The sequence below is a fragment of the Mesocricetus auratus genome, unplaced genomic scaffold (genome assembly GCF_017639785.1).
Source record: "Mesocricetus auratus isolate SY011 unplaced genomic scaffold, BCM_Maur_2.0 Super-Scaffold_100694, whole genome shotgun sequence".
Lineage (NCBI taxonomy): Eukaryota > Metazoa > Chordata > Mammalia > Rodentia > Cricetidae > Mesocricetus > Mesocricetus auratus.
In genome coordinates, this window is record NW_024429268.1 from 4,195,947 (window position 1) to 4,218,698 (window position 22,752).

Consider the following 22,752-nt stretch of genomic DNA (forward strand, 5'->3'; position numbering starts at 1 on the left):
TCAAAGATTAGAGTTTACACTTTCACTGTAGATTCTTATTTTAAAAATCTGCTGTGTACAGGTAAGGGCAATGTAAATGAATTATTATTATCCCAGTGGTATTTTCTTTTGTGTCTGTTTAGATGTTTAAAGTTCTTTAAACAGAGAGAGGGTTTTCTATGCTATGAACTGCAACTTTTAAACTGCTGCTGCGGCTTACTTGTTCTTTAGTCCAGAATTCATCTGAACTTCACATTTAAAACAAAATGTCAGGAAAATTCACGACTTAGTTCTTTTCAATATGTCTGTTATATTTTAAAGATTATATTTGAAAGGTTTCAAAAGCAAGAGTGAATAATTTTTTGTTTTACTTTAGGTCAAATACAAGAAATTATTGAGAGTCAATATTATCTTAGTCCATTAAATATATGGACTAAATATTTGTGACTATTGGAATAATCTCCAACAAAAGTGATTGTTTTATTAGTACTAAAATTCATTCCAGTTGATCTTTCACATAACAGATTCAAGACCGATTCCTGCATCATTGGAGAAAATGAAGTAGGATGCTAATTCAACTACAGGATTCAGTTAATCCAATTTATTGAGAAGTGGTTACTTATTTCAACCCAGTATTTAATATTTGGAAGCAATGAAGATAAAATATTATTTTCATGTTTAAAACAGTTTTTCCTAAAATTTAGAGTATGTTAGTAAGTTGCCTTCATTACAACATATTTTAAAATTTTCACGTGATGAATGCAGAGTCAAATGAAAAAGAACAACCAGTGAGCACGAATTTAAGTTAATTATTGGCAATAGCACAAACTGTAAAAGCAGTATACATTTGCTGAGCATGCACTATATTCTGCTACATGCTGTGGTGACAGGTGATAGCATACCTCACTGGCACAGATAACCTTCTTGTTGAAAGATACACACACACACACACACACACACACACACACACACACACACAATAATTCTCCTGCTGCTTCCCCTCAGAAAAAAGGAGTTTTACATTAAATATATCTTCCAGGGTGCCTTTGTTCTGTGTCATTAGTCCATTTTTCAGAAATTTCAGGAGGAAACAGAAACCTTTATGAACAAGTCGCTCAAAGAGCTAATCTTTCTAGCAATTTTAATAAGACATGTAACAGCATCAAAGAAAATTACCCGCATTAGGTGTATCTAAGGAATTGATAGCTTTTAGATAGTTGTGGTAGCCAAGTCTATTAATAGCAGGAATTTAGAACAGTTACCTCTTCAGATGTGATTTACATTCTATCTGAAATTGAACAATAAATAAAGTTTAGATTATATAAAAAACTTCCCTGAAACTTACAGATGAGCTCCTGAAGACACGTTAGACATAGACTGAGAGAAACAGGTAGCTGCTAGTGTGGAATTCGTTTCTTCCCAGCAGATCCTCAGAGATGGAGTGTCTCCCAAATAGATGACTTTATTTTCCTGTTAGCTCTGTCACCTCCTAATATATGCTGAAAGCTTGGAGAGGGGAGAAGACACCATCACACACTGGACCTTGACCCTTTGATTGAAAAATGACTGTTACTCTTCTTAACTCTGGTTTTTCCATGGAGAAAATTTTATGACAAGATTTGAGAATACTGATGTTGTCCTCACTCACTGTGGTCCATGATCACATACTCAATGATCAATACAATGACTTCTGGGTCAGGATGCCTTCAATATAATGCAATCACTTGATTCATTGTAATTTCAAGGTCTTCAAAACATCCTTATATACTGACATCCAAATAGATTAAATAGCATTAAAAGGGAAGTTGTAGCCATTGCCATGCTCACAAACTTGTTTAAATAGGTGTGTGTGTGTGTATGTGTGTGTGTGTGTGTGTGGTTTGTAAAGCTCAAGGTTCCACAAGGAATATAAGTCATAAAATAAGATCAGATAATAAGACCAACAGCAGCTGTGGGGAACATGTTCCGGAGTTAAGAAAGTTGATAAAATATCCCAAGGGGACTTGTTAAATATTATTCTGGAAATTTGTCTGGGCACAAACAAAGAAGGAATATTTTCACCAGGAAACAATTTCTCTTCTCTTCTTCAATTTCTAGTGATTTTGATTCCAGAGAGGAAAAAAGGTTAAGATTCCCCAAGAGCTATCATTATTACCGTTTTCTGTTCTTCTTGAACTACAGAAGAGCTGACCCTGGTTTATAACTTCATGAGCTATAGCAGAGACAATGATGTCTTTCTTTGTGGCTTAAATATTTCTTTGATTCTTTTATCTTTTTCTCATAGTCAAAAATGAAGATGATACACACACACACATACATATTCCTATATTAGTTATTTTACTGTATATATCAATGTACTAAGGACATACTAATCTAATTATATTTTTTAGGGAAAATGTAACCCTAGTCACTTTATAATGGTCTTTAGTCCATAAAGGATGTTTAGTAGGAGACTGCCTGGTGATGAAAGCCCATGCTGCACACTTGCTTAGGCCCTACCCCATGTGTCCAGGCTGAGAGAGCATCCTTCCATGTAGAATGGGCTCCCAAAGTCCATTCAGATGCCAGGGATAAATACTGATCTAGTACCCGAGACCAAAGCTTGCCGAGGCCTCCTCACTGACACCCACATTCAGGAGGTCTGCATCAGTCCTGTGATGGTCTCTCAGCCATCAGTCTTGGGTCCATGAACTCCCCCTTGCTCATATCAGCTGTTTCTGTGGGTCTCTCCAGCCTGGTCTTGACCCCTTTGCTCATCACTCCTCCCTCTCTTCAACTGGATTCTAGGAGTTCAGCTCAGTGTTTAGCTGTGGGTGTCTGCTTCTGCTTCCTTTAGCTATTGCATGAAGGCTCTAGGATGGCATATAAGGAAGTCATCAGTCTCATTATTGAGGGAGGGTATTTAAGGTAGCCTTTCCACTATTACTTAGATTCTTAGTTGGTGTCATCTTTGTAGATCTCAGGACATTTCCTAGTGCCAGATTTCTCTTTAAACCTATAGTGGCTCCCTCTATTATGGTATCTCTTATCTTGCTCTCCTCTCTTCTTCCCCTGACTCCATCTTCCTGCTCCCTCATGTCCTCCTCTCCCCTCTTCTCCTTTTTCTCATAACCTCCTCTTTCTTCCCCCCAGCTCCCAATTATCTCTGGAGATCTTGTCCCTTTCCCCTTCTCTGGGGGACCATGTATGCCTCTTTTAGGGTCCTCCTTGTTTCTTAGCTTCTCTGGCAGTGTGCATTATAGACTGGTAATCCTTTGTTCTATGTCTAAGATTCATATGTAAGTATGATTTTTGTATTTTTGTGACTGGGTTACCTCACTCAGGTTGGTTTCTTCTAGTTCCATCCATTTGCCTACAAATTTCAAGATTCCATTATTTTTTTCTCCATTGTAAATGTTCTACATTTTCTTTATCAATTCTTCAGTTGAGGGTAGTCTAGGTTGCTTTCAGGTTCTGGGTATTACAAATAATGCTGTTATGAACATAGTTGTTGTATAGATGTGCACCTTTTGGATATATGTCTAAGAGTGGAATTGCTCAATCTTGAGGTAGAATGATTCCCATTTTCTTGAGGAACTGCCATACTGATTTCCAAAGTGGCTGTACAAATTGGCACTCCCACCAGCAGTGGAGGAGTGTTCTACTTTCTCCATAACCTCTCCAGCATAAACTGTTGTTGGTGTTTTTGATTTTAATCATTCTGACAGGAGCAAGATGGTACCTCAGAGTTGTTTTGATTTGCATTTCCCTGATGGCTAAGGGTGTTGAACACTTTCTTAAGTGTCTTTCAGCAGTTTTAGAATCTTCTATTAGGAATTATCTATTTAGTTCTGTACTCCACTTTTAAATTTGGTTATTTAGTGTTTTGGTGGCTAACTTCTTGAGTTCTTTGCATATTTTGGAAATCAGCCATCTGTTAGATGCGCGGTTGGTGAAGACCTGTCCCATTCTGTGGGCTGCTGTTTTGTCTTGTTGACTGTGTCCTTTTCCTTACAGGAGCCTCTCATTGAAAATAAAAGTTTTATTGCTTTGTATATAATCATTGTTGGTAATTGCTAAAATGATTTTAGTGAAACCTGTTTGCTTTCTTTTTTGAGCCTAGTATGTTTTATGTATCTATTATATCAAACATGTAGGCTTGTTTCTCAGCACTTATATTTCTCCCTTTTTAATAGTTCCCATTGATTTCTTAGAGACATTTTACTAAATTCCTTACTGCAATGTGTAGTCAGCCAATCTTTTCATTTTAATTCCTTGACTGATTTCTTGGTAAGTGCAAAGCCAGTAAGCACAACTTGGAAATAAAAGTAGGAAGAAATATTTGTTATTTACCAGTAAACAAAGAAGGCAATTCTGATAGTTCCCAAATCAGAATCTTTCAGAACTCTGAGGACAAATGGTCCCAATTAGGGAGACAAATTCATATTCATGCAGGAAGACATACTTCTGACCATGCTCAGTCAAAGGAACACCATGCTTGTTTGAGAACAGAAAAATGGCCAAGGCTGGTGGTGACGTACTCCTTTAATTACAGCACTTGAGAAGCAGAGTCAGGCAGATCTCTGAGTTCAAGACCAGCCTGGTCTACAGAGTGAGTTCTAGGATGGCCAGTGGTAACACAGAAAAAGCGTGTTCTGAAACAAACAAACAAAGAAAACAAAAATGGGAGATCAAAATACAATTGTCCAGAAAATGTAGTATTGTAACGAATAAATTCCTTAAACCAATTACTCTCAGGAGAAGTTATTTGAGCAAAGGAATACAATTTAACAACAAAGTGAAATTAGGACTGCTTCAAAACCAGGGCAAGTTTTGCAAGTAGGGTTTGCTCAGTGGTAGAGCATTTACCTAGAATGCAGATGATTCTTTGTTAATCAGTGACATTATTGCTATAGTTGTTAGGGTAAGAGGCTAGGCTCTGGAAGTCCTAAGTGCTGGACTTAACCATACTTGGCCACATGAACTTATTAAATCAATTAAAGAGATAAATACTAGTGGGAAGAAAAGAAAGGAGATTAATTCAGCATAGCTATGTTGGGAAGAGAAACAAATAAGTAAGTTTCTCCTTTCCCCAAGTCTACAGTACTGATATGAAGCTTAGATTTAATAGATTTAAACAGAAGGCAACAGGTATGCCTGACTGGTTCAACTAACATTAGCCCATTGTTGTGTTGTCTCTTGCTTGTGCCGCTCAGGTTTCCAGAAGTACTAAGGCCACTCAACAGGAGGAAATTCAAGTCTGGTACTGTATTCTAGTATGGAGGTTATAGGCTGTAAAGGAGAACATACTGCTGCTAGTTTCTTAAATCAATATAATTTCGGATTGCATTCTAAACACTTATTCCTATACCCAATGATAAGTATATCTCAAAACCTGCATCAAAGAAGCTTCTTTTTGCAGCAGAGGTCATTGCAGAAATCTGTAACTCATCAAAATGCAGAAGATAGGCAACAATATGATATCCACCCTCAGTTCATACATCTACAATGCAAACCCTAATCTTAAGTCTCAGGAAACATTACAGAAGGGGATACAGAAAGACTTAGAGCTGGAAGGCCAGGCTGCATGTTGTGAGATAGTGTCCTCTGAACATGACAGAGAAGCTGTACTCATGATGTATCAACAGTATGGTTGCCAAACCAGGATGTCAATAATAACATCACTAGTTGACATTCCAAAGAGGATGGAAGAAATCTCACCAGATCCCACCACTAGACAAAGAGTTATGGGCAATTAAAACTATGGAGAGAGAGAGCTAATTAATCTTCTTCAAAGATGAATGGGTCTGGCACCAAGTGGTCAGCTCTAAACACTTGTACATATAAACATAGAAGCAACATTAAATGGATCCAGAGATTCTTCTTTCTCCCCCCCCCCGTCTCTCTCTCCCTCTCTCTCTCTCTGTGTTTGTGTGTATGAATGAACTTGCCAGTATATATAGGCATGTGGAAAAATAGAGGCCTTGTTCAGATTTTTTTATTAATCACTTCATCTTATTTTTGACACTAGGTCTTTGTCTGGTTTTTATTAATCCCTTCATCTTATTTTTGACACTAGGTCTTTGTCTGGTTTTATTAATCCCTTCATCTTATTTTTGACACTAGGTCTTTGTCTGGTTTTGGGCTTCAGTCTCCACCACCCTACTAAGATCCATGGATTCCTATCATCCCAGTATTAGGGTTGCAGACACATGCCACCATGCTTAAATCATAGTAAGTATTGAATTAGAAGACACTCCCTTTGCCAAACAGAAGTCATGAAAGAATGTCCAAAGGGATACTCTATAATTTTATACTCTGCTATCACTCAAGAAAGAAAACTGAGCATATTGTTTAAGTAGACCCAACAGCTCAAGAGATAGAGCAGTCATTAAAATATCTCCCAACTAATAAAAGCACAGGGCAAGATGAATACAATTCTGAATTCTACAAGGCCTTCAAGGGAAAACCAATGCCAGTACTCTTTAAATTATTCCATAAAATAGAAAGAGAAGGAACTTCCGAATACTTTTACTGATGTCAACATTACCTGGTACTAAAATCAAAGATTCAACAGAAACAGAAAATTAGAGGTTAATCTCTCTGATGAACATAGACACAAAAATTCTCAATAGAATATTTGCAATACAAAAATCAAAAGCATATTAAAAGGGTTACCCACTGTGTAAATGTGTTATGTGTATTCAAATGTGTGTGGGTTCATATATATGTATACATGTGGGAGACAACAGGTCAGTTAATCTTTCTGGATCATGCTCCAGATTGTATGTGGTGAGAGGGTTTCCTGAAGGTAGAGTTTGCCAGTTCAGTTAGTCTATCCAGCAAGGTCGCTCCAGCGGTCCTCTGTCTCTGCCTTGTAAGCACTAGAATTGCATGCAGCCATTCAATTGGATTCTTGGAATGAGACCTCCAGGCTTCGCACATATGGGGCAAACACCTTACCTGCTAAACCATCTCCTCAGCCCTTCCGTTTCTTTGAAAAATCACTTTTCTCCTTTTATGTGGTTAGTCTAGAGATTAGCACACTTGGTGAATTTCTTGATTGCTGAGCTAGTTCAGTTTTATTCCAGTTACCATATGATTTATTTCTATGATTTGTAATATATGTCCTTTAGTGATCTGCTGTTTCCTCCTTTATTGCCAATTTCTTACATAGCCTTTTAAAGTAATGGCTATACATTTAAAACTCTGTTTACATGTTCAAAACACACAAATGTGAAGTATTTATGAGATAACTCACTCCTGATGGCAAAAGTTCATTGCCATGAGATGGAATTTGGTATTCAAATTTACATTAGTCTTGTTTTTGTTTTGGCAGCTTCAGAAACTGTACTCCTAGGTTATTGTATGAGGCCAGTACTTTCCCTGCCTCTTCAAATTCTCTCATATTATAATTTTTAATTATTTCTCTGTGAAGATATTGAGTGTTCCAAGGCTCTGTACCTGCAGCAGGTGGTTGGCTTCAGGGTTTGAGCAGAATGCCCATGCCATGTCATGACTTCACTTTGTAGTTCTCATAGGACTTCTGTAAAGCAAGGCTGTTTAACGACCGGCTATTTAATGGGAGTTTCCCCTACCATCCTCCATATCCTACATTTAAGAAAGATTCCCAGCTATTATTATATATTCCATTATTGTATCAAGTAGTTTATGTTCTTTAGTTCCTAAGAACACTGCTTCCATTGAGGCCAACCTGCAGACCCCAGAGCAACCCCAACCTGCAGACCCCAGAGCAACCCCATGGTGTCTGTACTTTTCACAAGGCTGTATGTATGCTCTGTTTCTCCCCCACAGAGGTGTTTATGTCACAGTAGAAGCTGGCTTCATATTTTTTATTTTCTCTACTTTTGACTTATGCTTTGTGTTTAAAAGAAAAATTATTGAGCTGTTAGAACTGGAGATAGGACTGATATTTTAAAACGTAAAAATCACATGGATTCATAAGTATATTTGTGATGGTGTGGAAATTAAAGAGAGCCACGAATACAGAACATATGCTGCTATGCATTGCTGCTTGAGTTTGTCTTTTGATGACTCTGCTCCATCTTCAGAAGAACAAGGCAGGATTTTAAATGTTTTTTCAGAGTTACCATTTAAGTGTCTTTGGATCATTACACATTTGTTTCTAATCAGATTAAATTCTTCCACATTAAAAAAATGAGAAGTTGTGAGATCATAAAATGCTAAAGATTGAAGAGAGCATGGAGAGAATCTTGAAATGGCATCGCAATATGAATTTTTCACATTCCCACAGCCATTCACATCTTTGCTGGACAGCTCATATTATCAGAAAATATTTTCACCTATTGATTTTAATTCTGCCTCTCTAATAAACCTACCCACTCACTCATTTTCCCTTTGTGAAATTCAATAAACAGCTGCTTTTGACTCTTATCCAGTGCTCCTTGGATTGAAGGAGGATGGTTATTCTGTTTCCTTTTGTTTTTTATTAGTTCTTTGAGAAGTTCATGTAGTTTGATTGTATTCACCCCACTCCTCAGCTTCTCCAAGTCTGACCCCTCTTCCTCCACCCTCCCAAATTTGTGTCCTCTTTTGTTTTAGAATCAAGTAAGTCAAGTTTGTACTGTTGATATACGCTTGGATGTATTCATCCATTGGAGGATGAACAACCTACCAAAGTCCACACTGTTAAAGGAAAGTGACTCTCCCTCCTAGCAGCTGTCAGCTAGGGGTGGGGTTTTACAAAACCTCCCTTTTCTAGAGGAGGTAGTACTGAACTGAATCCTAAAAATGCATCCTTGTGCACTTAGATTGTTGCATCTCTCACCCCTCATCAGAAAACTTCTTCCTTTTTCTTTTTCTATTTACAGTAGATACAGAGATCCATCAGTGATCAAGGCACCAAGACTTCAGAATGATCAGTCCTAAATGGCACGTCTATATCACACTCCCATCTCCCAATACTCATGAACTGTGGGAATAGGCAGTAAAAATGTTGTAATGACCACAGGCAGTGGATGACTACAAAGAATTGGTGTCAATACAGAAGTTGAACATATGAACTTGCACTGGCTGCAACAACATCTACAAGACCTGCACAAGTTCAAGACAAAGTCACGCTTCCTGTTTCTTTTTTTGCCACCCCTCCCAAACAGCCACTTACAGCAATGACTGCGTCTGTTCACTCACTGCTTGCTCTTCTGAAGACGTCTATGCTGACATTTCTAGCATCATGGATGGAGAGTGGTGGTTAATGTAAGAAGTGGCCAGAGTGGGTGCTGACGTGACAGACAATAAACAAGGAACCACAATGATGAGTTTAGTCCATTTCCCCACGTTTCTGAGCAGAGGAGCTTTTGACAGATAGTGTCTGAGAGTTCTTATTGTGTAGGCGGGAGGATGACTATAACAGAACTGCAGACTAATCATTTTTGTGTCTTTTTCATTCTAAATCCTATTTCAAGAATCTTTATGGACTACACGTTTGACATACTGATGCATTTAAATATCACAACTGTGTCTATTATTATCTAGGTCATTAATTTTAAACAATTAATAAAAAAGTCTTTGAGAACTGAAGTGATGAGGGGTAGAATGTGACATTTTATGTGAGATTATTCTCACAAATTTATCTGTGAACAGTAACAATGAAAACAATTTCATACCAAACCTGTGGTGCATGATCCTTCCATCTCTTTTGATAGTGAAATTTCCTTAAGTTAGTATTCAGACAAAAACAAAAGTCACAAAACCCCACAATCTCAAACAGCTAAAGATTTTGAGATATTGTCATTGTTTAGTAAATGCTATAATAATATATGAGTCATTAAATTTATTTAATCATGAATTTTAGGATTAATAAGTCTTACTATGTGATTATTTTATATTCATTGTTCAAACACATTCCCTATTAAAAACATATATTCAACTCAGATTCACATGTACAATATCACTTAGTACAGGTAAAAGTCACATGAAGTGACTAGGAAAACTTTATCATCTCTATTACCTGACCTGCGATACAGTCAAATTTGGAGGAACTAAACCGTTGTTAGAAGCTGATGTATTCAGTAATCCTTGACACAGCTGAAACACAAATCCAACACAGCAAGCATCTCAGCCTAGGCTGTACCTGGTGCTCACTCCACCTCATTGCTGTGAACACAGAGCACTGGCCAGAGCAAGGCCCAGCGTCTGTGTGGAGGGAAGCTTTTTGCAAGGGAAAAGAAAACAAGCAGATGAATTTGAAGTTAGGAAGGAAACAGGGATTACAGACTTGGCCTCAAACTGAGAACAGCAGTGCTATGTCTCCCTCAGGTTCCTCCTGTTGTGAGGGCTTGTGCTTTTGCCGAGGGACACAGAGCTCTGGAGAGCTATCAGTACTGTGTCAGAGTGTCTACTCTAAACACGGTTAACAGTGACTCACTGGAACCTAGACCGGGTACAGCATGTATTGCTTCTGGAATTAGTGCTTTGGCTATAGTAATGTAAGCTCCATAGATTCACACCATCGACCGTGGAGCCCAACACATGCTGAGAGTGACAGTCTGTGATGTTTGGTGAAGAGAGTCATGACAAACACTTTGCAAAGAGCACGGTTGAGGCTTAACTCTCAGCGCTGTGCGGTTTCTGGCTGTGCAGCATAGGGCAGGTTACTAGATCATTCTGAAATGATGTCCCTTTACCCATTAACTGAGGGAAAAAATGCTTTTTCTCATCTGTTGTTGGGAAAAACGTGGTGACATTTGTGCAACGCTAGGGAGAATTTTAAGCATAAATTCATGCAACATTTCTTGACTTTCTCTCAGCCCTTCGAGAGATGTGATAAATGTGGAAAGAATATGTCTAAATAGGTCATGACACCAAAACAATGTGTTTATAGCAAATGAGTATATAAATGTAGAGACAATAGCCACCTTTTATGCTCAGAGTTTTCTGAAGTTTATTATACACACATGTATGTGTGCTTATATTTCTATCAGACTTTCTCTGATAAGCTAGAAGACAAGTCTTTGGGAGTCATGTCCACTAGTTACAAGTTTAACTGATGTATACTGCACAAACTTAATCTTTTTGGTCTATTTTTTTCAGCATTTTTGAACTGCTACGAGAGTGAATACATCTTTTGAGTTTCTTTTTGTCCCAGTGAGGCCTTCAGGTTTTATCCATAATTACATGATACACAATTCAAAAAATACAAAAGTGGTGCATGACAAATGAGAAAATTCTTGATTTTTTCTAGCAATAATGATTCTACAGTAGTTTAGAGTGACATTAAAAGGCAAAAATTGATTTATTCAAGTTTTTCCTTTCACGTAGGTTTCTGATGACCTGAAAAGTCTGGCTGTGGTAGAAATAAGGGTAAGAGGCAAGATGCTTTTCCCAGATGCACTGAGAATGCAGACCAGCCAGCAGAATAATACCTCAGAAGAGAAAGTGGAAGGAAAGTATTTACTGTTAATCAGAAGACAGTAATACGGAGTGAAATGGAACAGAGAGAACTGGGGTATAGAAAGATCTGTGGACAGTAGGCAAAACTGTAGAGCCAAAGGTGATACACTTGGTTGTCACCGATGCTGGAAACATAGAGGAGAGGAAGCTCTGGAGACTCACTGTGTTAAGAAAATCACTTCATCACACCATGCCGATGGCTTAGGTCCTGATCTCCTCTTGGACAAAGTCAACAGCGCTTTCATATTCTGACTACACAGGTCAGGGAGGCTTATTCATGTCACCTGAGGTACGTGCACTTGGAGTTTTGCTGAGATTCCTAAAAGTCCTGTTATCATCCTTATTGTATCTTCAGTCTGGTGATTTTCAGTGTGTAAACAGCTGTCTGTTTTCCTTGACTCATTTTTCCTGTGCAACATTTTTCACTCTTAGGCAGTTTTTATACAAATGCAAGAATGGTAATCCGAATTCGCCAAAAGTCTTCTTTCATGTTAACTCTAATTGCAACTTCTCTGCAAACATGCTCCAGTTAAACGGTGTAGGATGAGAGGAATTTGACCCTCTGACTATTCTATGTCTTTCATTTCAAGGAAAAGGGAAAGCCATACTATTTAGCTTCGCTTCCCGTATAACTATACTCATCTGCACATTTGAGTGACTTTCACAAATGAAGTCATGTACCAGGCACTGCCTTCATCCCTAACCCTTGCTACATTCTCAGTAGGGGTTGCTTATTCATCAAGACCAACCAGTATTTACTCTACACTGTTACTGGAGCAACATGCACATAGACTTACTTATATATACTTACATCAATAAGGAAGACAGAAATCACAGGGAACCACAACTTACATAATGAGAAATCAGATCTTAGGTGGCTCTGGAAGAGACAGGAGAACCCATGACTCCTTGCTACTGTGCTTTGGGGCCTCCTGACTCTTGTCTTTGTGACTTGTGCCGTCTGTGTCTCTCAACTGTGCTCCGAAGTTTGGTTAGTAACAGCACTTAGGGGTAGAATCTAGTCAATTTTTACTCATGACCTCAGAAGTCTACAGGATCAGACTGCAGGGAATTTTCTTTTATTTCATTTCCCATTATCCCATAGAAAGCACACTGTATATCGTCATGTCTCCCCTGGATGTTCACCTTGATGTCTGTTTCCACAGCACTCTCTTCACAGCACCTTTGACCTCAGCGTTCCTCAGGCTGTAGATCAGGGGGTTCAGCATGGGGTTGAAAAGGCTGTAAAACAGGGAAAGGATCTTCTGCTGCGTCTCGGGGTGCTGGGACTTGGGGGCCATGTACATGACGATGGCGCTGCCAAAGAAAAGCCCAACCACACAGAGGTGGGAGGAGCAGGTGGAGAAGGCCTTTCTGCGGCCTTCCCCAGACTGGATCCTCAGGATGGCCACCAGGATACGGGTATAGGAGACCAGCACCAAGCATAAGGGCCCCACTAAGATGAACACAGAAGCTGCAAAGATGACAATTTGGTTGAGTGTCGTGTCAGCACAGGCCAGCTTGAGGACAGACAGGATTTCACAGAAGAAGTGATTGATTTCATTGGGCCCACAGAAGGGCAGCCTCAGGATGAGAATTACGTGGACCAGGGCCAGGAGGGAGCCACATGCCCAGGAAACAACAGCCATGAGGGTACACACTTTCCAGCCCATGATGACAGAGTATTGCAAGGGGTGGCAGATGGCCACATACCGATCATAGGACATCATTACCAGGATGAGACACTCGGTATGAGCAAAAGCCATGTACAAAAATGTCTGCATTATGCATGGGACAAAAGAAATTGTTTTTTTCTTATCAAGAAGGTTTGCCAACATCTTCGGGACATTGTTGGAAGCATATGAAATATCAACGATGGCCAAGTGGGAGAGGAAGAAATACATGGGGGTGTGCAGTCTGGAGTCCAACCAGATGAGGCCCAGGATGATTCCATTCCCCACCAGGGTGAACATGAAGAACAGGGAGAAGAGGCCACAGAGAAGCATCTGCATCCTTGGGCTGAGTGCGAATCCCTGTAGGATGAACTCCGGAACCCATGTCTGGTTCTCCGTCATACCCTCGCTATAGTCCCCGTGATGGTGACTGCTGTGGGCAGTGAAACGGGTGCTGAGGAGCAAAGGCAGCTGTGGATTAGTGGTTACGTAAGTTTACCGTGGGCCTTCTCAGCCAGCAATCACGTTCAGAGTCATTATGTTAAGCTTTTAATCCACAGCAACAAAGAATGCAAATCCGTTACAGGTAACATAAAGACATGATCACAGACTTTCATATGGTACTTCCATTTCTGCACTGACTTTCAATCTCAAGATGCACATTTTTTACTATCATGGTGACAGGAAGAGTTTTTTATTTTTCAGAATAACTAGCTTTTTTTTTGAGAAGAGACTATAGCCATATACCATGTGCTTTACTTTCTGTTCAGTTTTCATTTTTCGTTTCTATATTCCCAGCTAAGACTTTCCTATTTCATGAGTTATGCAGAGTCCATTGCATACAGACGCCATTAAAGAGTAGGTACGAAAATGAGTTAATTAAGAAATGATTACGAATGCAATGTCAGGGAGAGTTTTACTCTGTGCTTACTAGTCTTATGCTTCAGCAAATAAAGCTTATACTAAGGTTTGCTTTTTGATGTTATACCCCAACTCTGGCTCTTTACTTTGGAGGCACGAGCAAAGAATGACATAGGTAGCTTGGGCAGCATGGTTGCTCCTGTAAGCCTCCACAGAAGTAGTTCTTGAGACAGTGTTAAGGTAAGAGGTTATTTAAGCAAAGGGTGAGTAATGTGATTTTCTTACTTCTACATTTTCACAACCCTTTTCAAAGCTTCTTTTCCAGGATGCTGGTCCCAGAACAGTAACCCACACAATTTAGTACCTAATACAGTGGGTTGATAGGTGAATTGATGGATGATACATGGATGGATGGGTAGCATGAATGGGGTTTGTCTTGCATTAAGAATAAAATGTCCTTCTCTTTAGTTTCTATCCCTCCACAAATCTCTCTATGAGCCATAGGAAAGAAAAGATCAAATGTTCCATACAAATACAGAAACACTAAATGATCAAGGGGTCACTCCCAATGTGCAATTTATGACTCAGTGTCTTAAAATGCCAACTCCATCTTAAGCACAGAACACGCGTTGCTGAGAATTTGACCCCAAGCTTCCCATTCAGTCTACTGACTTCTGAAACCTATCTCTCTTTCAGATCCAGCTTCACTAAATGGCTTTACTTTGCAAAAGACCCTTTACTCTCTGCGGTACCAGCACTGATCTTGCTTCAGAAAGGTGATCATATTTATAGGAAGTGCACGGAGATCACAGGAGATCTGAAGATCAGATTTGAGATTCTTACTTTTTCTAGTGGCTTCTGCAGAAAGACTTCCCACATGTGAGAATTCTCACTATTCTCTTGATGAGAAGTGATGCAGGCAAGGTCTGGAGCCTGTAGGGTGGTGAGAACACCTTCAGGGTAGGTTTTATGGTGAGCTCATCCTCACCAAGCCATCCCTGATTATCTCCAAGGGTCCCTGAGGAGACAGTGATTCACAAAGCTCATATTTAATGTCTATCAGGAGAACAAAGTGCTGCTTATCATTTTGCCTTCTTTTCTGTGGGCTTTGGGGATGGTTGCTTAGAGGAAAGAGCTGGCAGGTGATCATGTAATGCCCAACTTTAGACCTTCTTCCAGTAAGAGAAACATACATATCCTTGGGACCATGCTACAGATTACACTCCCAGATGGCTATGGGTTTGTGAGTCCTTGTCTTGCCTAAAACGGGGCCAAGCAGGGCTTGAAAAAGGCAGAATATGCTTTACCTTTATGCTGTCTACTCCTGAGAAAATTCCAACGTGGATTTTGGTAGATTAAAAAAACAGAACATGTATACTGACCATCTCACACTGTGATATCTGTATCTCCTCAGGCCACTCCACACAGTGCTTGAATTGTATACACGATGTAGGAAGAAAGGACAAGACAGAAACCAAAGTAAATCTGGCCTCCAGATATTAGGACTCAATTCCCTGACAGTTAGAGAGTGGAATGTGTCTGACCCCCATCATCCTGATAATGCGACCATGGTGTGCCGTGAAAGTGGTGATCAGTGATGCCTCAGACTGAGAGGGGCTTGTATTCATATTCGTGTGACAAAATATGAATGGAGGATCCTTTAAGTGTCTTCTGATTCTATTTTGTGAGTGTGTGTGTGTGTGTGTGTGTGTGTGTGTGATCTCTAACTACACTTTAAGTATATGTCCTTATACCCACCGGAGAAGTGTAATTCTCATCGCTTATCAAGGAAACTTCCTTTTGAAACAGATGGAGACCATTAGAGAAAAGTCACAACTCACCAAAATGTAGAGCTGTGTGAGCCCAGTTCCAACTGGTAAATTTGCAACACAACTCGAGTTCCAAAGGTTCAGGGATCGCTAAAGAGGAGTACAGAAAGACTGTAAGATCCAGAGATCAGGGAGCTCACTGTGAGATTGTGTCTCCCAGAAATGTCAGAAGCTACGCCATGAAGTCTCACACACATGGCTGCCTAAGCATGACATGAACAAGGAGAACATCAATAGATATTCTAATGTGACAGGGGCATGCTCAGGTGACCCCAGCCTAAGAAGAACTACAGGCAACTAAGGAATGCTGAGAGATGGAGAAATAGTCTTATCCAGGGAAGAGCTCACCAACTGGTTAACCAGTACCAAATGGTCAGCCCTGAAAATGTATTCATAAAGGTAACTGTGCAGACTCATCAGGTTATATTTACATATTTAGAAATATATATACTTACATATAGGAGTGTATAAATATATAAATAAATATACATACATATATAAAAATAAGTATGCATAAATACACGTAACAAAGAAAAAGAGGTGATAAATTTGGCAGCAAATAAGGGTTTTGGGTACATGGAAGAGATTGGAGGGAGTAAAGGGAAAGGCATAAATGATGTAACCATATTATAATCTCAAAAAAACATCTTAAAACATATTTAGCTGTATAGCAAACTTGCTGTGAAGCTCTAATAGCTGATATCATCAAACAGCAGGACTGTGAGGCACTCAGATATGGCTATTTCTTGGCCCAAGTCCCACCTTTCTTGGTTTTTTTTTTTTTTTTGACTCTTAACATTTTCACTCTACTCCACACTTCTGTGTTTGAGATCTGCGGGGTTGAATGAATCCAGGGCCTCCTGCTTGTTGGTTCAGCACCCCACATGTAAGCTGTAGCCTCAGCAACTTTCACTTCTCCATTTGTCCCTTTCTTCCCTCCTCATTTTCTTATCTCCTTATCTCCCTTCTTCCCTTCCAGCTTCCTAGACTTCCTGCCGCTGTCTCTTTGCTTCTTTGTTCTCTCTGCCCTTTCCCCTTAACAGGGCATCTTCTCTCTTCAGACCATAAATTGTGTCCAGGCATGGTTTGGCCATAAGTTAATAAAGAATTTCAAATCAAAGAATTTTGATAACAAGGCTAAAAGTAGCAAGTACAGATGAATAATAATAAAAAACGAATGAAACAGGACAAGAAAGTTTCAAAAATTATTATTTTGAAGCTCCAGTGGGAGTTAATTTGCCATCACCCTTGGTACCCTGCCTTCCCCATCCTGGAGAAGTGGTAAGTCATAGTCTAGTGACATAGCTTTCCATCCTTATCTAAGAAGCTTCACTTTAAGAAAAATTTTAATTCATTCTTCCTCCTTTCTGGGCAAATAGCTATTGGGTTGATCTTTAGTCGTTAACGGCTTTTGCCTAAAAGTCTAACAGTGAATTCCTTGCAAAGTGATCAACAATTTTCACTGCATAGTGGGCACAATCTAACATTGTGGCTGTTGTTAGTGTCAGGGCAGCCAGGAGACCTTTTTTTTTCCCTCAATAACAACTTGCATTACTCTATAAAATATTTGACATACATGCACATTCAACAGAGTTACTAATCAAACAAGTAAAAAGATTTCATCTTTTAATAACTAGAATAAGGACAAGTCAAAGGAAAATCCAGGAACGCGGGAAGCTAATGTTTTTTGTTTTTGTTTTTGTTTTTGTTTTTGATTTTCGAGACAGGGTTCCTCTGTATTGTTTTGGAGGCTGTCCTGGAACTCGCTCTGTAGACCAGGCTGGCCTCGAATTCACAGAGATCTACCTGCCTGTGCTTCCCCAGAGCTGGGATTAAAGGGGGTATGCCACCAGCGCCTGGCTGTGGGAAGCTAATGTTGAGAGTGAGTTTTTTCTTCAGCTGCCCAGATTAAGGTCTAGGTGAGATCCATATTATTTAATGATGTCTGATGTGGAAATGTCCTCCCACAGAATCTTAGATATCTTCAAAGGTTCAAGGTCCTGAAATACCCACCTTGGCCACATAGGGAAAATCAAATATCTGAGACATGCCTGCCTGATCCTCATCATTTGAAATAGATCACATAAGATGAATTGTTTGTTACAGAGAAATGCTGAGTAGCCAGTGATGGATAAATTCCTTTGGCATATATCAGAAAGCTTTGGTTTAAACTTGTATATTTTCTTCAGTATATACTCTATATGGATGTTTGTTTTGCTGCTTTCCTTGACCCGAGTTCATGTTTATTTCTGGAAAGACAATCCCCACTTTAGGAGCTTAATAAATAATTGTGAAAGAAAGTCAGGTTCAGTGCTTAGAGTCTGCCAGGAACTGGGCTGGGAAACTTTTAGATGAGCTCTATGCAACAACTGTAAAACATATACTCAAAATGGAATGACTGTGTGTGGATGAGGAAGTTAAGAATCCAAGAGACCAAAGAAATCTCAAACCTTAAACCTAGGTATGAGTAAACTCTAAATCCCAGGCCTTTAACTACCACCTTGTACTTTGTCTGGAGTGCTGCTCTGTGAGAACCCCAGAGACATGTACAAGCCATATGGCCAGACACTCTGCTGTCTGCTCAACTTCAGTAACCCAAGTGTTTATTACACAGAACATCTTGTGAAGTGTTTCAGCCTATATGCTTGTGGTAGAAAAAAATGAAAATTATCACTCAGAACTAAATTTGTTAACTTTACAGATTCTTTTTAGATTAAATTTTATTTGAATTAAAGCAATCTTATTTTACATACCAATCCCAGTTCCCTCTTCCTCCTGTCCTCCCATTCCCCCCACCATCTCCCCATCCCACTCCCATCCACTCCTCAGGGAGGATGAGGCTTCCCATGGGGGATCATCAAATTCTGTCACATCATTTGCGGCAGGACTGAGGCCCTTCCCCTGTATCTAGGCTGAAAAAGTATTCTTCTGTAAAGAATGGTCTCCAAAAGCCTGTTCATGCACTAGGAATGAATATTGGTTCAACTGCCAGTGGCCCCATAGACTCCACTCTCATCATGAACATCGATGTAAAAATACTCAATAAAATACCGGCAAATCAAATCCAAGAACACATCAGAAAAATCATTCACCATGATCAAGTAGGCTTCATCCCAGGGATGCAGCAATGGTTCAACATATGAAAATCCATCAATGTAATCCTCAAATAAACAAACTGAAAAAGAAAAACCACATGATCATCTCACTAGATGCTGAAAAAGCCTTTGACAAAAATCCAACACTCCTTCATGATAAAGAGAGAGCAGGTCTAACAGGGACACACCTAAATATAAAAGCAATATACAGCAAACCAACAGCCAACATCAAGCTAAATGGAGAGAAACTCAAGGCGATTCCTCTAAAATCAGGAACAAGACAAGACTGTCCACTCTTGCCATACCTCTTCAATATTGTACTTGAAGTTCTAGCTAGAGCATTAAGACAACAAACTGAGATCAAAGGGACACAAATTGGAAAGGAAGAGGTCAAAACTTTCACTATTTACAGATGATATGATAGTTTACATAAATGACCCAAAAATTCTACCAGGGAACTTCTACAGTTGATAAACACCTTCAGCAAAGTGGCAGGATACAAGATTAGCTGAAAAAAATCAGTAGCCCTGCTATATAGAGATGATAAACAGGGTGAGAAAAAAAATCAGAGAAATATCATCCTTCACAGAAGCCAAAAACAACATGAAATATCTTTGGGTAACTCTAACCAAACAAGTGAAAGACCTGTATGACAAGAACTTCAAGTCTTTAATGAAAGAAATTAAAGAAGATATCAGAAAATGGAAAGATCTCCCATGCTCTTGTATAGGTAGGATCAACATAGTAAAATTGGCAATCTTACCAAAAGCAATCTACTGATTCAGTACAATCCCCATCAAAATTCCAACTTTACAGATTTTTAACAATAGTATTCACAGTATGCATAATGCTTCCCATGATGTTTACCACTTACCATAATGATCTAGGTAATTTACAAATGCATATAAATACAATAATATCTCACTACAGGAACAAAACATAATTCACTGAGTTATTTCTTAGTTAAAAACTTTCCATGTAATAAACAATAACACTTTTCATGAGTAAAGATTGTTCTTGTATCTTGGCTTAACTCTTTAATTTTCAGTTTGGTACTTATTGAGTAAAATTAGAAATACATTCATATTCATGACTTGAGTAGGTAGAAGAAGTGATCACACATCTTATTTTGGTGTTTATTACTTGTATAACTTTGGGTAAATGTCTAAGATACCTGAATTATTTTTCCTCTGTATACTGAATACAATATCAACCAATACTGGGAGTCTTAATTGGAGCAAGATAGAAGGACAAATAGACAATTTCTATACCACATTATAAAATTATGCTTTCAAAAGATCAATTTAGTTTGCTTTTCAATCTTTAAAATGATTTTTATTCTATGTGTACGAGTGTTTGCCTGAATGAATATGTATGTGCCTGTTGCTTGTGAAGGTCAGAAGAAGGCATCAGATCCCTAGGAATTGGAGTCATAGGTAGTTATGAACTGACAAGTGGATGCAGGGAACTTAACTCAGGTCTTCTGTAAGAACACCAAGTGATTTTGACTTCTGTGTCATTGCTGGACCCTCTGCTTTTCAGTCTTAAGGACTTTCTTAGTGTCTCTTTCTTGTACAGTTCTGAATATATGTATTCAATTCCTATTTTTTCTTAGGTACTTTTAAAGTTGAAAAATTTATGTTTTAAATTTGTATATAGCTGAATCCTAGCAAAACTGAAACTGAATTTGGTTTTGTGTTATTATCGGTCACTGGATTTTCATCTTTCTTGAGTAACTCCTCTGCATCTCTTGTTCATTAGGGTCTAGAAGATAAGAAGTGCTTGCTGAATGAGTGGTTGACTGAGTAGGGTGGTAGGGAAGGAGGGAACAGGAGAATGAGGGAAGGAGAAAATGAGGGACGGCCAAGATCTATGCATTAATGTTGGGTAAAGCCTTCCCGCCAGTGGTTCCAGAGCTGCATCAGTCCCAAATGAATACACAGGAGGGCATATTAGTTATGAAGCTGTTGGTCGTTTGCTTGGTTTCTTACTGGCTATCTCTGACTTAAGTATTTACTCCATAATTGTTAATCTAAGTACTTCTCTTATCGCAGAAAGGGTCCAGACTTCTTACCCCTGTGTTTCTCCTTCCCAGAGTCCTCCTCGACTCCTAGTCCCACCTATCTTGCTTCCCTATTGGCCAACAGTGCTTTATTCAGCAACCAATAAGAGATTTCAGAATGACATCTCCCATTATATTAATTATTAATTTAGTTGTATTGTTACTTTTAAAATATTAAAAGTGTTTACTTTTTCTTATTTTATGTGTGTGGTTGCTTTGCCTGCACGCATGTCTGTGTGTGTACCTAGGGACCGTGTGTCTGTGGAGGTGAGGGAAGGGCATCCAATTGCCATGAGCTGGCACTGCAAATGCTCCTGACCAGCCACGTGGATGCTGGGAACAGAGCCCAAGTCCTCTGCAGAACAATATATCCCTAATAGTGGAGCCTTCTCTCTAGCCCCACTCTTGTCGTTTTTATTAAGGTTAAAGATGCTATGTTTTCACTCGCTATAAATAAATGTATCACTTAATGTCTGAGCTTTGTAATTTCTTCAGCTGTTTCATCATTTCTGCAATTAATGAACTCACCCAGCCATGATCACACGTCCAGTATTTCTTCTATCTTTAGCTGAAAATAATTTAAGCCAATCTAACTAAAATTAGAATTTAAAAAAAATTAGTTCCATGTGGAGAATTCCAGCATTATTAATGCCAAATGGCATGCAAGCATTTGCTTTTGGGCAAACGCAGTTTTGAAGGGTTCAAATCTTCAGTTCACAATTTTAAATTGAGATTTCAAATCTTTAATGTGAATTGCAAAGGATAATTTTTGCCTTAAAGAGGGATTTCCTTTTTTGTAATCTTGTTTTAAAAAAAAAAAACGAGCCAGTTTTAAGCTGTTTACAGAAAACTTAGCAGAAACCCTTCCCAAACTTCCCCGGTCTTTTTCAGGCCCTTCTGACATGTACATCATCTCTCCTGCCGCCCATCTTCTCCTCCCTCATCTAACGCTCACGTTTCTTCTCTGAACTGTTTAAAAACAGACAGAAGATAAGCTTCCTCATCACTACTCAGTGTTCCCCGTTCCAATCTTATGGACCACAGGCACAATCGGGCATAGCGGCCACTTAACGCGCTCGGCTATTAAGAAAATCTTTCAGAAACCGTTGTCTTGTATACAGGGGCTGCAGGAAGAATTCTGCAGCTTCCGGCAGGGCTTCTTTTGCTTCCTGCTACAGAACCCGTCCAGGGTCTCGCGTTATTTACCTATTTTTTTTCATCCTCATCTAAGTCACCCAGTCTTGCCCGGACTTGCACGTCCTGAGTCATCTTAAGGATTGATTTTGGACCTGGTGTTCTGCAGCGTGCGCCTCTTTTCTGATTCAACATCTCCTAACAGAACATATGTTAGAGTTGCTTGGCAAGAGCATCTAAGCAACAGCTCTGGGCTATTGTCTGTTCCTCAGGGGCCCCCGCTGGGTGTTGAACCACCTATCCCTGGCAATATTTTGACTCGGATGATGTCCAGCCTTCTCTCCATAGAGCTTCGTGCTCTCTTTGTGGCTTATCAGGGTTTGTCACAGGTGTTTTCACACTATGCAGGCATTTTGGCTCCTATCAGAGTTTTAGCACAGGGTTTAACTAAAACAGTAGCTCCTTTGCAAACGACCCCACCGTAAAGTCGCCAGATGTCACACTTCAATTTCCACAGTTGCTTTGCATTTATGACTGTCATTCCTGTTGGAAGGAGGTTTGTGTGTGTGTGTGTGTGTGTGTGTGTGTGTGTGTGTGTGTGATTTCACTGTTTTACGTCCATTCACATCAGCATGGACTTAGGAATGCTCGTGCTCAGGAATCCCTCTCCTTTACCATCCTCTTTCTTTCCTCCTATTTTCCTCTCC

The 22,752-nt window shown here is 39.3% G+C and overlaps 1 protein-coding gene across 1 annotated transcript; it reads right to left on the reverse strand.

The window, feature by feature from the left end:
• Positions 1 to 12,531: 12,531 nt before the first annotated feature.
• Positions 12,532 to 13,466, reverse strand: LOC101829029 (olfactory receptor 2A5). The gene has a single exon (XM_005083061.3). The coding sequence runs from the start codon at positions 13,464 to 13,466 to the stop codon at positions 12,534 to 12,536; it is 933 nt and encodes a 310-aa protein (XP_005083118.2). The 3' UTR covers positions 12,532 to 12,533.
• Between the last annotated feature and the right edge of the window lie 9,286 nt (positions 13,467 to 22,752).

Excerpts from the sequence above, each read along its gene's own strand:
- LOC101829029 (XM_005083061.3), bottom strand. The coding sequence starts at position 13,466 with ATGACGGAGAACCAGACATGGGTTCCGGAGTTCATCCTACAGGGATTC.